The sequence below is a fragment of the Canis lupus genome, chromosome 32 (genome assembly GCF_003254725.2).
Source record: "Canis lupus dingo isolate Sandy chromosome 32, ASM325472v2, whole genome shotgun sequence".
NCBI lineage: Eukaryota > Metazoa > Chordata > Mammalia > Carnivora > Canidae > Canis > Canis lupus.
In genome coordinates, this window is record NC_064274.1 from 4976888 (window position 1) to 4991267 (window position 14380).

Sequence of the window (14380 nt, forward strand, 5' to 3'; positions counted from 1 at the left end):
TTTTCTTAACTCTGTAGTTGACAAATAGAAGTATGAATTGATTTTTTAAATCTTGATTATCAAACCAAATGGTTAAACTCACTTATTTACTCTAAAAAATTTTTCCTTTGCATTTTCTATATGCATAATTATCTTATGTACAAATAAACTATATTTTTTCCTTCTAAGACTCATAGATGTTGCTTTCTTTCTTCCTTTTTTTCTTTATTTCATTGATGAGGCTGTCCACTATAGTTTGAATAGAGCGTCAATGGTTTACATCCATATCTTGTTCCACTAAGTATGAGATTTGCTTAGATGTTTTTTGTTGATCTTCTTTATTAGATTAAGAATATTCCCTTGGGCAGCCCGGGTGGCTCAGTGGTTTAGCACCGCTTTCTGCCCAGGGCCTGATCCTGGGGTCCCAGGATCGAGTCCCATGTCAGGCTCCCTGCATGAAGCCTGCTTCTCCCTCTGCCTATGTCTCTGCCTCTCTCTCTGTGTCTCTCATGAATAAATAAAATATTTAAAAAAAAAAAAAGAATATTCCCTTCTAACCTCAGATGTTTCTAGTGGGCTCAAATCAATAAAATTGGTTATTAGTGTATAGAAACACAAGAGATATTTGTATATTAATTTTGTATCCTGCAACTTTACTGAATTCATTTATAAGTTCTAATAGTTTCAGAAGATTTGTGTCTGTTGATTTGAATAAAGCCATTATGGATTTAAGGAAATTATTTTCTTCTTATGTCAATTTAGTAGGATGTGCTTTTCTGGGAATTTTATATCTTCACAGATTTTCCAATTTATTGGCATATGATCTTTTTAAAGTCTGTATGATCTGAAGTAATGTTCCTTTTTCATTTTTGGTATTGGGTTTTTTAATGCTTTTATTCTTTCTTTCCTTTTTTTGGATCAGTACACTTGGGAATATTTTATGTTATTATTAAAGATTCAAACTTGTTTTCAAGGTTCCTGTCTATCGCTTTTTTTCTTTTATATTCCCTTCATTATATTTTTCTTCATTATTTTGTTGTTTTTCTGTCTCTCTGCAATGAATGCTTAGGACTGTTGATTTTCATCCTTTTTTTCTGTTCTAGTGTATATATTTTAGGCTGCTCTGCCCTCAGCTTTAGGTATTCTCTTTGCTTGGTGCCTTAGAATGTTTTCCTACAAGCTTTTGTCCCTCTCTCAAAAGCAGGAAGACTGCTGTTTCTCAATGCTTTCAATTCTACTGTGGGTGGGGGGCAGAGACATTTTTTGTTGTGCTGATTAATACCTAGTCTTAGGCAAACATTTTGTAATGAGTATTGATCCCGTCCCAATCCCAGATTTAGGACTGCATGTACATTTCCTTCTCCCCCAAGTGTGTGTGTGTATAGTTCCCTTCACCTGTTGTGATGAGTTTTCATAAGGTCCCTATGTGTAATACTGTGTGTTGTGATTCCCCCACTCTTTTAAGACTGTTTTTCTCCCCATGAATAAAAATGAGGGGAAGGATCTGGGCCAGATCTGTGCCTTTTCTAAAAGTGGTTGCTCTTAGACATGAATAAGCCTATACCTTTTAAGAGGCTCTTTCATGACTCATTGGTCATGAAAGATACTGAGAAAAGATTGGTCTTTTTCTGAGAAAAGATACTGAGAGCTGGTATGAATTTCCCTTGTGTCTGTGAATCTCAACCATTCTATATTCTCTTCATATACCACAGTTAGCCTACAGAAATTTGTTAGGACTTTCAACTGAGTTCTTCATCCAGATGTTCTTTGGTATCTATTCCAGATAAGCAAGTGCTTGCATTCTGTCTGTGGACATGACCACTGCCTTATATTTCATGTTAGTCTGTAACTTCAGCTCTCTGTTGAGATCAAGAAAAGTTGCCTGTTTGCAAATGGTTGTAGAGCTTATTGAAGGGTAGCAGCAGTACACTTTCCTTCCTTCTACTTTCTGTGTGGAACCAGATTATTTATTTTTAAGTCCTTGATTATCAAGAGGCAACAGGAATCTTGGTCTTAGAGATCAGAGCATTCTGAGATTTTTCTCAGAATAATAATCAAATGAGATAGAGTCTATAATAGAACAAAGAGATAGAGTACAGTCGATAGTAGACAAGAGGTAGGTAAGTGGGCAGTGATATTTCCCTATTTTTGTCTGATTGCTTAATATAAAGATGGGATGGTATTTGGTCTGCTTTTTAAGAGAAATGAGTACAGCCATAGGCATTAGGTTAAATGAAAAAAATGGCTACTTTGGAGTCTGCTGTAAGAACAAAAATCTTATAAATTATGAGATCTTATAAATGAGAAGGGTTAAGCTGTTGTAAGACATTAAAATTTAATATTTCTTTCCACTTCATTTGATGGATTTTTGAAGCCATTCTTCAATATTTTCTTAATTACATATTATGACAAAGTATTTTGGGAATGAAATTAAAGGACCATAAATCATGTAGAACAAATACTTAGACTATCATTCAGTTATTAAGTTCACCCTTTACTCTTCAGGGTGATAAGTGGATAATAAAAGTAGAAGTTGAACTGAGTGGGAAGTGTAAATCCAACATAATCCAATTAATGGTACATCTTCGATAGGTCTTTGTCATGGCTTAAGGAATTTAAAGGCTCCCTTCCTAAGCTGTAATTCTTGTGCAATAAGCAGTTCAGTTTTCATTAGAACTCTGTGGCTAGCAAAAGTATCTGCTTAATTCATTTTACTAGCAATTATTTTTGTACTTTAACAAGAGTAAATTAAAAAGACTGACTCAGAGGGGTCTTTCTCTTTCCTTTGGTGCTTTTGGTAACAAAGGACTAATCTACATTTTAGGGCGGTTCTACCATTCTGTCCATAGTCTCTCTCATTAGATATATCTGAGAACTATATTGTGTGGAGTCTGCTCTCTCCACCTTCAAGAAAATATCAGTTACCCAAGTCTGCGGAATGAGGGGAAAAACCCATGTCCTCTTTTAGAATCCTTCTTGTCCACCAGAATTTTATGTTTTCAAAGGGAACCAATATGCTTCTGCTTTGTGGTTTGTATAGTTTAAATATTTAAAAAGTATGCTTATCTTGAATAAATTATAATAGTTCTCCAACAGAAAATCAAATAGCATGATAGATTCATCTGCGTGACTTTATGAGGTTTTGGGTTTTGTTTTCTTTTCGTCCCCCCACATTTTCCCATTTTTTTCTTTTCTCTATGAAGGAGTTGTAGTTCACATTCTTGTCTGGTTGCCTTTGTACAGTGTCACTGCTTCTACTTGTCTTTATATAAACTTATTATGGTTTATCCTCTAACTATAGAAATGTATTTAAGCTTATTAGTTTTTTATGTTTGTCTGTAAATTTAAGATTGTTATCCAGCAACTGGAATCAGTTGACGGGCACCTCTATACCCTATATCAGGAGTTGACAAACTATGACCCATAGGCCAAATCCAGCCCACCACTTATTTTTGTATACTCAGGAGCTAGGAATGATTTTTACATTTGTTGAATGATTTATTTTTAATCAAAGAAGAATAATATTCATGACACATGAAAATGATTTGACATTTAGATTTCAGTGTCCATAAATAAAGTTTTATTTAAATACAGCCACACTCATTTATTTTTGGAATTATTTATGGCTGCTTTCCACTACAATGGCAGAGTTGAGTAGTTGCTGGAGAACTATATGGCCAGCAAAGCCTAAAATACTATCTGGCAATTTACAGGAAAGGCTTGCTGATCTCTGCTGTATATGAAGTGTCTAGATTGATCAAGATCTAGAATATTTCACAGAGAAAGAAGCGTGCTAAACAGTAGATGATGCAAAGGGATGGATATTGTCATTGTTATCGTAGAATTCATGACTTCCTAAAATATATTGGCTATTTACAAAATATTGCATTTAACATTTGTGGTTATATACAACTAATACCTCCCCAGGATGCACACATGGTTGGAGTTTTAATCATTTAATCATTTCATGTGAAGAATAGTTTTAAAATAATGAGAATAATTGGGGTGCCTGGGTGGCTCAATTGGTTAAGCATCTGACTCTTGGTTTCAGCTGAGGTCATTATCTTGGGGTCATGAGATCCAGCCCCACATCAGGCTCTGTGTTCAGTGCAGTCTGCTTGAGAGTCTCTCTCTCTCGCTTTCCCTCTGCCTCTCCTACAGAGCATGCTCCCTCTCTCTCTTTCTAGAATAAAATTTTTTTTAATCTTAAAAAAAAGATAATGAGAATGATTACTCAAACCACACATAGAAATCAGTACTATTTTTCTACTCTCATAACCTATCAATGTTTGGTGGTTCCTGTGTTCCAGTAAGTCATTTTTATAATCTCTCTTCATTATCTCACTTAAGAGGCATTGGAAGGAATTTATTTGTAATGCAGAATTATAATTAGAAACAAAATATCAGATATTTATTGAAAGTTTAGTTTTTAAAATATTTTATTACCCAAAGGGTTGTTTTACATTCGATATTCAGTAAAAAATAATTTTAGAATTATTTTTCTCATGCCTATAATTGGATTCATCACTAATGAGAATAACAATGTTTCACCAATATTTCAGTAGGAAATGTGTTACTTTAATTTATATTGATTTTTTAAAACATTTACTGATAGCTCACTTAGTTATACCAAATGTATATTCCTTTATAGTCTTTCTTATGTCAAGATAATGCTTCTATCCTGAAAGCTTCTATATAGTCTCTTACAAGAGCTGATTCCTTTTCTTTGGTTTGCTAATCTAGTATTAGATATTAGCAGGTTAATATGGATATTATTTCACTATTAAGAATCAGTTTCTTATTTTCCCAGTCTCAGATATAGTAAACTGATGTTTCCTCATGTACTTATGTTTCATAACATATTCATAATATGAACTAACAGGAATAATAATAAAAGATGTCTAAATGACAGAAGTTTAGGGGTTTAAATGATAATACAGATGGAACACCATCACCCTTTCCAAAGTGTTTTACTTTGATTGCCAAAAAATGCATATTGGTCATATAAACATGATATATGTACTAAGTCTAGCAAAACAGAGAGAATTATATGTCAAAGATGGCCAGAAAGCAAAGGTAAGCTTTCTCAAATGTGGGTAAAATCAGAGCAAATTGTATTGGCCAAAAGGAATTCTTACAATCTTCTAAATATTAAAATAGCATGAAGGCATTATTGATGTTTTCTGTACCATCTTGGGTTCTTATTCTTAAAATTAACTCTGGAAAAGAATTAGTGAAGTTCACTGAAATTATTTTGAAAAATATATTTATATTTAAAAAAAATAAGAATCATGACTGTAAAAAGACATAAAACTTGAATTGCATCCTATCCATGCCTAAAACTTCCTGAACTTTTTTTTTTTTCCCCGCATGGTTCAAATCACTTTAATTCAATAAATCTTTTTAAATGCCTTTTATGTGCCAGGCACTCTGTTAGGTTCTGAAAAGGATTCAAAGTTGGTGAATGCATAGGCGTAGTTCTAAAAGTACTCACAATCTAACAGTTAATATAGTACGTAGACAATACCTACATGGCCAAATATGGGTTAGGGAAAGTTATGAGGGAAAATATTTAAAGTGATAGTTTGCAATCTGATTAAAGAGAAAATGTTGAATTCCATCTTTATAGCTAGAGCTTTATTCTGTACTCCTTTATTCCATCTTTATTGTTAGAGCTTTATTCTGTACTCCTTTTGAGCACAGGGCAGTTATGATTTTGGTTGTGCTTAAATTCCACGGAGGAAAAAAAAATGAGCAAAGTTGTCTTTGGTTTTATTTGTTTTGTTTTGTTTTGTTTTTCTCCTTTAATCCACTGTTCTCATCAATGTTAAGAAATAGGGAGAAAAAAGATCAAATTAATAGTATTGACTATTATATATCCAATGCAATTTTGGCACCATTATTTTATTTCTTTATGGGATTATTTTATTGTTCTTGTTGTTAGAGACAGATTTTCCAGTAAACATCACAAAGTGGAATTATTTGAAGTCAGAGTTGCAGGGATTTAAAAGAAATAGAAATAACAATGATTTACATAACTTTTGCACTGAATTTATTTAGTAACCTAATTAATTCCATGACTTTATTCCATATTTTATTCCTGATTTTCCATAACTCTATTTACCTCAATGTGGACCTAATCTCTTTAAACTTTATATATAATATATTTAAATAAAATAATATTTTATTTAAAGATATTATTTTATTTAAATATATCTAGATTCTTTTTTTTATTTTAATGTTTTGGATTATGTTATGGGTAAGTTTGCACACAGCTGCAGACAGCCTCTTCACAAATCTAAGATATGTGTCCAAGGCTGGAGAAAAATATTTGTTTACTTAGCTTACCCTGATTTAGTCAATTTTATGGACTTCATAAACTCTTCGTAAGGATAGGCTGTTTTCTTCTTAATTTCCAAATTGGTTCAGTTTTTTTTTTCTACTGATTTTCATAGAAAATCAATAACCTTAATTTTTTAATCTTTATAATTTTCAACACACCAGGAGGTAATCTGAAAGGGAGAAATAGTGGCTATTACTCTTCATATCAGAGTTTTATCAGAAAAGCACAACTAGTGTGGTGCTTATGGAATAATGGACTCATTATGAGACCTAATGCAACTGTGGAAGAAGCTGAGGAGTAACCGGGAGTCTGGAAGGAAGGAGAGCTGGACACAGAGCAAAGGAGAACATGGACAGACTGGGACCCACCAGTCTCTTTGCACCTACTTCCACCACATTCAACCACAATGGCGTTCAGAGTGCAATGTCCACTGTTTAATTTCCAGTTTTCGAACCTGCATATGTCTCTTTTGCCTGACTTTAGCCAGAAACTGTATAGGAAGGGGGATTCTGAGGAACACTTTTCAGCTTAGCCAGGTTGACGTAATATACAGGTATCATGCTGGTATTTTAAAAATCATTTATATATTCATCCATTTAGCCTATAGTTATTTAATAGACACTTACCACTTGCCCGGCTCTTTGTTAATTGTTGAAGATGAAATTTTAAAAAAGAATGCTCCCCTCTCCTCAAAATTCAGTTTTTTTCAGGAACAAAAATACAAGTAGCAATTAGAATAGAAGTGTAAGAAGAAGTGCAGGTAAAAAATGGGAGGGAATAGTTGAGGTCCTTTAAAAGAGTTCATCAATGAAGCCTTTCTAGGCAAGGAGACATCAAAACCTGATGGAGAGGCACATGTGATGGATGGGGAGAGAAGTAGGGGAAGGAAGGTAGCATGAAATGCCCCAGAACCAAGAGAAATGATGGTATCTTGGGAGAACTGAAAAAATATCAGGGTAACTAGAATGCTGAATTCTCAAAAGAAATAGGTAACTTGTGATGGACACATTACTGTTTCTTTGATAAATTGTTATGCATGTATTTAATTCTTTTTTCCTGCTTCCATACTCATTTCAATAGTAATTCATTTATCTGAGGATTATCACTTTAAAAGTTCCTCTGATGGTAGTAGGCGTGTATTTAATTGGTATTATTGTCTCACAGCAGATGTTTTCGAAATATGTAAGTCAGATAGAAACTGCATTTTATTTTAAAATCTCAATTTAAGTTTGTCTAAGTAGAATATAAACAAGAACATGTGTTTAAGCAAGCCTTTTCTCTTTTTTCATATCCTTCTAGCAGCAAGTCCTTTCCTTCTGGGTGGTCACCATTGTGGTCTTTGTTTTTATACAAAGGAAAATATAGGAGGACTCTCCTGTAAACCAAACTACACTGGAATTTTGCTCAGAATTAGACTGCTAACCACAATCATGCATTCCTTCCTATAGTTGTTATCAGCATGGTTAATCTCTAGTTACAGTGATATGCTGCACTATTCAAAACTCAAAAATTGACATATTTGTATGGAGGGAGGAAAAAAAAAGGGAACATTTCACCTTAGATCCAAATACCCAAGGTATAAAATCCAAAAGGTAGACTCGGTAAAGTAGGTAACTGCACAGGGTATACAAAAAGAAAACAAAAATTTTCCTCTGTATCTGCAATAACCAACAGAGAAAATTCAACAATAAATATAAAATCATTTAGACAAATTAGATGAATAACAAAAATATGCAAGTCTAAATTATATAGTAAAGTTTCAATCAAATTTCCAGCAGGAGTTTTATGCAGTTTTAAAGACAATTTCAATGTTTGTTTGTTAAAGATTTATTTATTTGAGAAACAGCACATACACATGCACAGAGAGGGGAGTGGGCAGAGGGAGAAGGAGAGAAGCAGACTCCTGACTTGGGGCTCTTTCTCATGACCCTGAGATCATGACCTGAACTGAAATCAAGAGTTAGAGGCTTAACTGACTGAGCCACCCAGACAGCCTTCAATGTTTAAGTAATAGTTATAACGCATGTTAGCACAGCATAGAATGATCTTGATAGTAAAATGAATCATGAATCTACAAATATCAAACCAAGGGATACTGATACAGAAATAATTAAGATTAATGGAGGTGAGTAGATAACATAAGAACTGATTTTAATGTTTGAATGTCTGTGTGCATGTTTATGTGCATTGGGAATTCAAATATAATAAAAGAATAATTTTAAATCAATGGGTAAACAATTATTTCATAAATAGTCTTGGATATTAATTTGGTATAAAGTATAATGGAATATGCATCTATTACATTTGATACAACTCTGATAAATTCAGTTTTAAAAGTCAAAAACACACATTTCCTTCCTTGCAAGATGGTAGACTAAAATAACATGAAAAACATCTGACATACATTTATACATATATAAAATTTCTGGTGTAAGGAGAACATAAAAACCAAAAAGTTGATTCCTGGATAAAATCACAAGAAAGAAAGATATCCGAAATAAATAGTATACTTCCCATTTTGCCTGGAACAGCCCTCCTGTCCCAAGGGTAATTGGACTTCCAAGAATGTCTTGGTTTGGATGACTCCAGTAATTATAAACAGGAACTAGAAGTTTGTGAACTATTAATGCACCTGGCCCTGGTGTAGGGGGTGGAGTGTGATAGAAATAGTTTGCAGTTTTGATATCATGAGTTTACTGCTCATACAGGAACAGGAGATAGAGTTTGGAGCCCACTTGAGGAAGAGAATTGGAGCCCTAAGTCCACTGTGGTGAATGGTAATGCTGCTAGATTCACTTTCAAGAACAAAGAACTTATTACCCCAGTTGTGATGAATGACTGGCAAACAGTCCATTGATGCCAGTCCCCTTTGGAAATTATTTCGGCTAAAGAGAGCTGTCTCACTAAATCCATACTCCTTTCTCAGGGTGGCCAGCATCCAACGAGTGACCAGGGCACAAATGCCTGGCCCTGTTTCCTTGGCGGGTAACCACTAGAGAGAGCTATACCAACTCCAAAGCCACACATAAGGTATACAGAGGCATTTGATATAACTGCATTATAGCTCAGCCTCTTCCACCATCTCATTGTATTTTCATCCTTTTCCTTCCACAGGTGTTCAACTCAAGAACACTCCCTAACAAATAGCTTGAATTCTAATTTTTTTTAGTACTCTTTTTTTTTCCCTAGAGAACTCAATCTGTGACCTGTGCAAGGGTGATTTAGAGATAATCTGGTGAAAGAGTGACCTAGAGATAATCTACCTCATGGCACAGGAAAGCTGCTTGTATTTCCCAGATTCTGGGTAGGAGGAGGAGAAAAGACCATCTAACAAAACTAAGTCTGGATATATAGCCTTGCCTGTGTTGAGGTCCATATTTGCTCTTTCTACATTAAGGAAGGCTCAAGCATGAAAAATTATGAAGTCTGTCTTTAGTGAGAGATAGCGCCTCACTTCACAGTGAGATAATAATACCTCTTCTCTCAATAGGTAATAATACCACTCAGGCTGGAAATGATTCACCTAGCAAAAAAGAAATAGCATTAGCTACTAAAGATGAGCTCACAATAAAGATTTACCAATCAAAGCAAGAAAATTCACTATCAATTAAGTGGTAGACATAAATATACTGAGGCATTAGTTTCAAGAATTTTCAAGATAATTAGATTGAAAATTTAAAATCAGTATTTTTAAATAGATGTAAAAATAAAATAATCAGGCTTTTAGAAACAAGATGCTATTAAATATTAACTTTAACTTGTAAAAGAACTAATGTGCAAAGAAGAAGTCAAACTCTCCCTCTTCGCCGATGACATGATACTCTACATAGAAAACCAAAAGACTCCACCCCAAGATTGCTAGAACTCATACAGCAATTTGGCAGCGTGGCAGGATACAAAATCAATACCCAGAAGTCAGTGGCATTTCTATACACTAACAATGAGACTGAAGAAAGAGAAATTAAGGAGTCAATCCCATTTACAATTGCACCCAAAAGCATAAGATACCTAGGAATAAACCTAACCAAAGAGGTGAAGGATCTATACCCTAAAAACTATAGAACACTTCTGAAAGAAATTGAGGAAGACACAAAGAGATGGAAAATATTCCATGCTCATGGATTGGCAGAATTAATATTGTGAAAATGTCAATGCTACCCAGGACAATTTACACGTTTAATGCAATCCCTATCAAAATACCATGGATGTTCTTCATAGAGTTAGAACAAATTATTTTAAGATTTGTGTGGAATCAGAAAAGACCCCGAATAGCCAGGGGAATTTTAAAAAAGAAAACCATAGCTTGGGGCATCACAATGCCAGATTTCAGGTTGTACTACAAAGCTGTGGTCATCAAGACAGTGTGGTACTGGCACAAAAACAGACACATAGATCAATGGAACAGAATAGAGAATCCAGAAGTGGACCCTCAACAGAATAGAGAATCCAGAAGTGGACCCTCAACTTTATCAACTAATATTCGATAAAGGAGGAAAGACTATCTATCCACTGGAAGAAAATCTCTTCAATAAATGGTGCTGGGAAAATTGGACATCCACATGCAGAAGAATGAAACTAGACCACTCTCTTGCACCAGACACAAAGATAAACTCAAAATGGATGAAAGATCTAAATGTGAGATAAGATTCCATCAAAATCCTAGAGGAGGACACAGGCAACACCCTTTTTGAATTTGGCCACAGTAACTTCTTGCAAGATACATCCACGAAGGAAAAAGAAACAAAAGCAAAAATGAACTATTGGGACTTCATCAAGATAAGAAGCTTCTGCACAGCAAAGGATACAGTCAACAAAACGAAAAGACAACCTACAGAATGGGAGAAGATATTTGCAAATGACGTATCAGATAAAGGGCTAGTTTCCAAGATCTATAAAGAACTTTTTAAACTCAACAGCAAAGAAACAAACAATCCAGTCATGAAATGGGCAAAAGACATGAAGAGAAATCTCACAGAGGAAGACATAGACATGGCCAACACGCACATGAGAAAATGCTCTGCATCACTTGCCATCAGGGAAATACAAATCAAAACCACAATGAGATACCACTTTACCCCAGTGAGAATGGGGAAAATTAACAAGGCAGGAGACCACAAATGTTGGAGAGGATGCGGAGAAAGTGAACCGTCTTACACTGTTGGTTGGAATGTGAACTGGTGCAGCCACTCTGGAAAACTGTGTGGAGGTTCCTCAAAGAGTTAAAAATAGACCTGCCCTGTGACCCAGCAATTGCACTGTTGGGGATTTACCCCAAAGATTCAGATGCAATGAAACGCCGGGACACCTGCACCCCAATGTTTCTAGCAGCAATGTCCACAATAGCCAAACTGTGGAAGGAGCCTCGGTGTCCATCGAAAGATGAATGCATAAAGAAGATGTGGTCTATGTATACAATGGAATATTCCTCAGCCATTAGAAGCGACAAATACCCACCATTTGCTTCAACGTGGATGGAACTGGAGGGTATTATGCTGAGTGAAGTAAGTCAATCGGAGAAGGACAAACATTATATGTTCTCATTCATTTGGGGAATATAAATAATAGTGAAAGGGAATAGAGGGGAAGGGAGAGGAAATGGGTAGGAAATATCAGAAAGGGAGACAGAACATAAAGACTCCTAACTCTGGGAAACGAACTAGGGGTGGTGGAAGGGGAGGAGGGCGGGGGGGTGGGGGTGAATGGGTGACGGGCACTGAGTGGGGCACTTGACGGGATGAGCACTGGCTGTTATTCTGTATGTTGGTAAATTGAACACCAGTAAAAAATAAATTTATTATTTAAAAAAAGAGCTAATGTGAACTTCTAAAATGAAATAAAAACATTGTAATTAAAGGAGAAAAACATCTCAATGGAGAGATTAAAGGAACCAAAGAGAAAATTTGGAATTTGGAATATAGAATTGGAAAAATTACCCCAAGTGCAGCACAGAGATATAAAACTTGAAAATTATGAAGGATGTTATGACACACAGACAGTAATAATGAGATGGTGTAATATGTCAACTGTAAGTTTCAGAAGGACAAAACAGAGAATGGCAATGAGGCAATATTGGAAAAACAACAGCTGAAACACTTTTTGAATAGATGAAAGGGAAGAATCTTAAGACTTGAGAAGCACAGTGAGTTAGCAGCAGGATAAATAAAAATTAGCCATCACCTGGACACAACTCAGTGAAAATGGGTTACACTGAGGACAAAGAGAAAATCTTCAAAACAACTGTAGATAAAACCCCGACAGCCTGCAAAGGAAAACAATTAGGCTAAGTCGTTAAAATTACTGCAATAGTCTAAAATGTCAACAACAATTGAGATCAAAAGGCAATGAGAAAATAGGTTTAACTTCCATAAGGATAATGTTCCACTAGAATTCTGGACTTAGCTAAATTGTTGCTTAAGATTTTACTTATACAGATAGAGAATATATACAGGAAATAACTTGCTCATTTTTAAGTGCTTAAGGTAATTGAATTTTATCCTCTCTACATAGTTATAATAAATCATTGGCAATGTCCAAAGACTAGTTTTGTAACATTTGTGGGGTCTTTGTAGCTAATATGCCACTTTAACATTTCTATGTAACCTTCAGACATACACTCACCCACCTTTACACACACACACACACACATTCACATGTGTGCACACACACACAGCATAGACAGGAAGATTATTTCATGCTAGAAATGATATTTTGTGTTTGAAGTCTAGCAACTGAAATGTTGACAGATCTCATCAAATTTTACTTTGTAAATCGCTGTGAAGCCATTACTTTCTTCCTTTTTTTAACCCTAATGCCATTGTTTCATTCTTACTTAACTCCCTGATTTAAGTGGAGAGCCAATTTGTTAAAATTGTGTGTACATTTTAGTTGTAAGCAGATATGAGTCATGTCGCATTTCTGTAAACCCTGAATAGTGTAATAAGGGTGATAACTGGGTTAGTGTTATTTTCAGTATTTAGTAGTATCCTTCCTACAACTTTTCATCACTTGACTTCTGGTCTACTATCAGATAACTTTCATTATTTTAAAGAACTTAATATTTCCATATACAGTTTATCAAACATAATTCTCCTTTATCAGAATGGATTCTAGGTTTTTTATTTGTTTCACTAGTTAGTTATCATTTTCTTGTAATTGCCCTATATACATATTTGTCAAAGAAATTAATATTAGCATTGATGTTCAAAAAACAATGCTGCAATTTTTAATAAAAACATGTATTTCTGGTTGTGCACAATTTGTTTGTCTTGGGTATAAAAATATATTTAGCACTTTCAGTTTTGCAAGTGAGAGCATTTTAATAAGTAAGGTCCAGAGGGCTATCAGCATTATTGGCACCCATTTTCTTCCCTTCAGGAAGGATGAATCATCAGTAACCAAACTTGAATAATGACACCTATGATTCTAAAACACAACTTTTGAAAAGCACTGAGGGGTTTCACATATTCTCAAGTGGTTGAATGATATACTCGAGAAGTAAGAGGTCTTCAGCTAATAATACCTTGTATCTGTTTACTATTTTGAGTATAAATAGGCTTACCCGGAAGTCAAAGAGGCTGTTCAACAGTCACAAGAAAAAGAATCAGTGGCAACATGAAAAATCCAATCTAACAAGCAGATATTACACTTCTATATACTGAACAAAACATGATTTTTATTGAACTTTATAAATATGAATGCTCTACAGTGTATAAATACTAATATGAAATTGATACAGTGTTAAAGTTAGATTTATATTTGAGGCATGAAAATAATTTGTAATTCAGGGATCCCTGGGTGGCACAGAGGTTTGGCGCCTGCCTTTGGCCCAAGGCGTGATCCTGGAGACCCGGGATCGAATCCCATGCCGGGCTCCCAGTGCATGGAGCCTGCATCTCCCTCTGCCTCTCTCTCTCTCTCTGTGACTATCATAAATAAATAAAGATAAAAAAAATAATAATAATTTGTAATTCACCTTGCCTACTCTATGTTGATCTGCCTAAGTGAGTCCAATATTTAACCATTACAAAATATACATTTTTTTTTGTCTTGTGAAATTTA

At 34.8% G+C, this 14380-nt stretch overlaps 1 protein-coding gene across 13 annotated transcripts in view; it reads left to right on the top strand.

The window, feature by feature from the left end:
- Window positions 1-14380, top strand: part of CFAP299 (cilia and flagella associated protein 299) — a 622454-nt gene that overhangs the window by 393292 nt on the left and 214782 nt on the right. Inside the window, exon 6 of one of the 13 annotated variants that reach the window (XM_049105120.1) lies at window positions 9249-9371. The exons of 11 other annotated variants lie outside the window; for them this stretch is intronic. In XM_049105120.1, the coding sequence (XP_048961077.1) occupies window positions 9249-9311 (63 nt within the window). In that variant the 3' untranslated portion in view covers window positions 9312-9371. Of the gene's footprint in view, window positions 1-9248; window positions 9372-14380 lie in introns of those variants that run through there. One more of the 13 variants, XM_049105124.1, reaches the window with a different exon arrangement.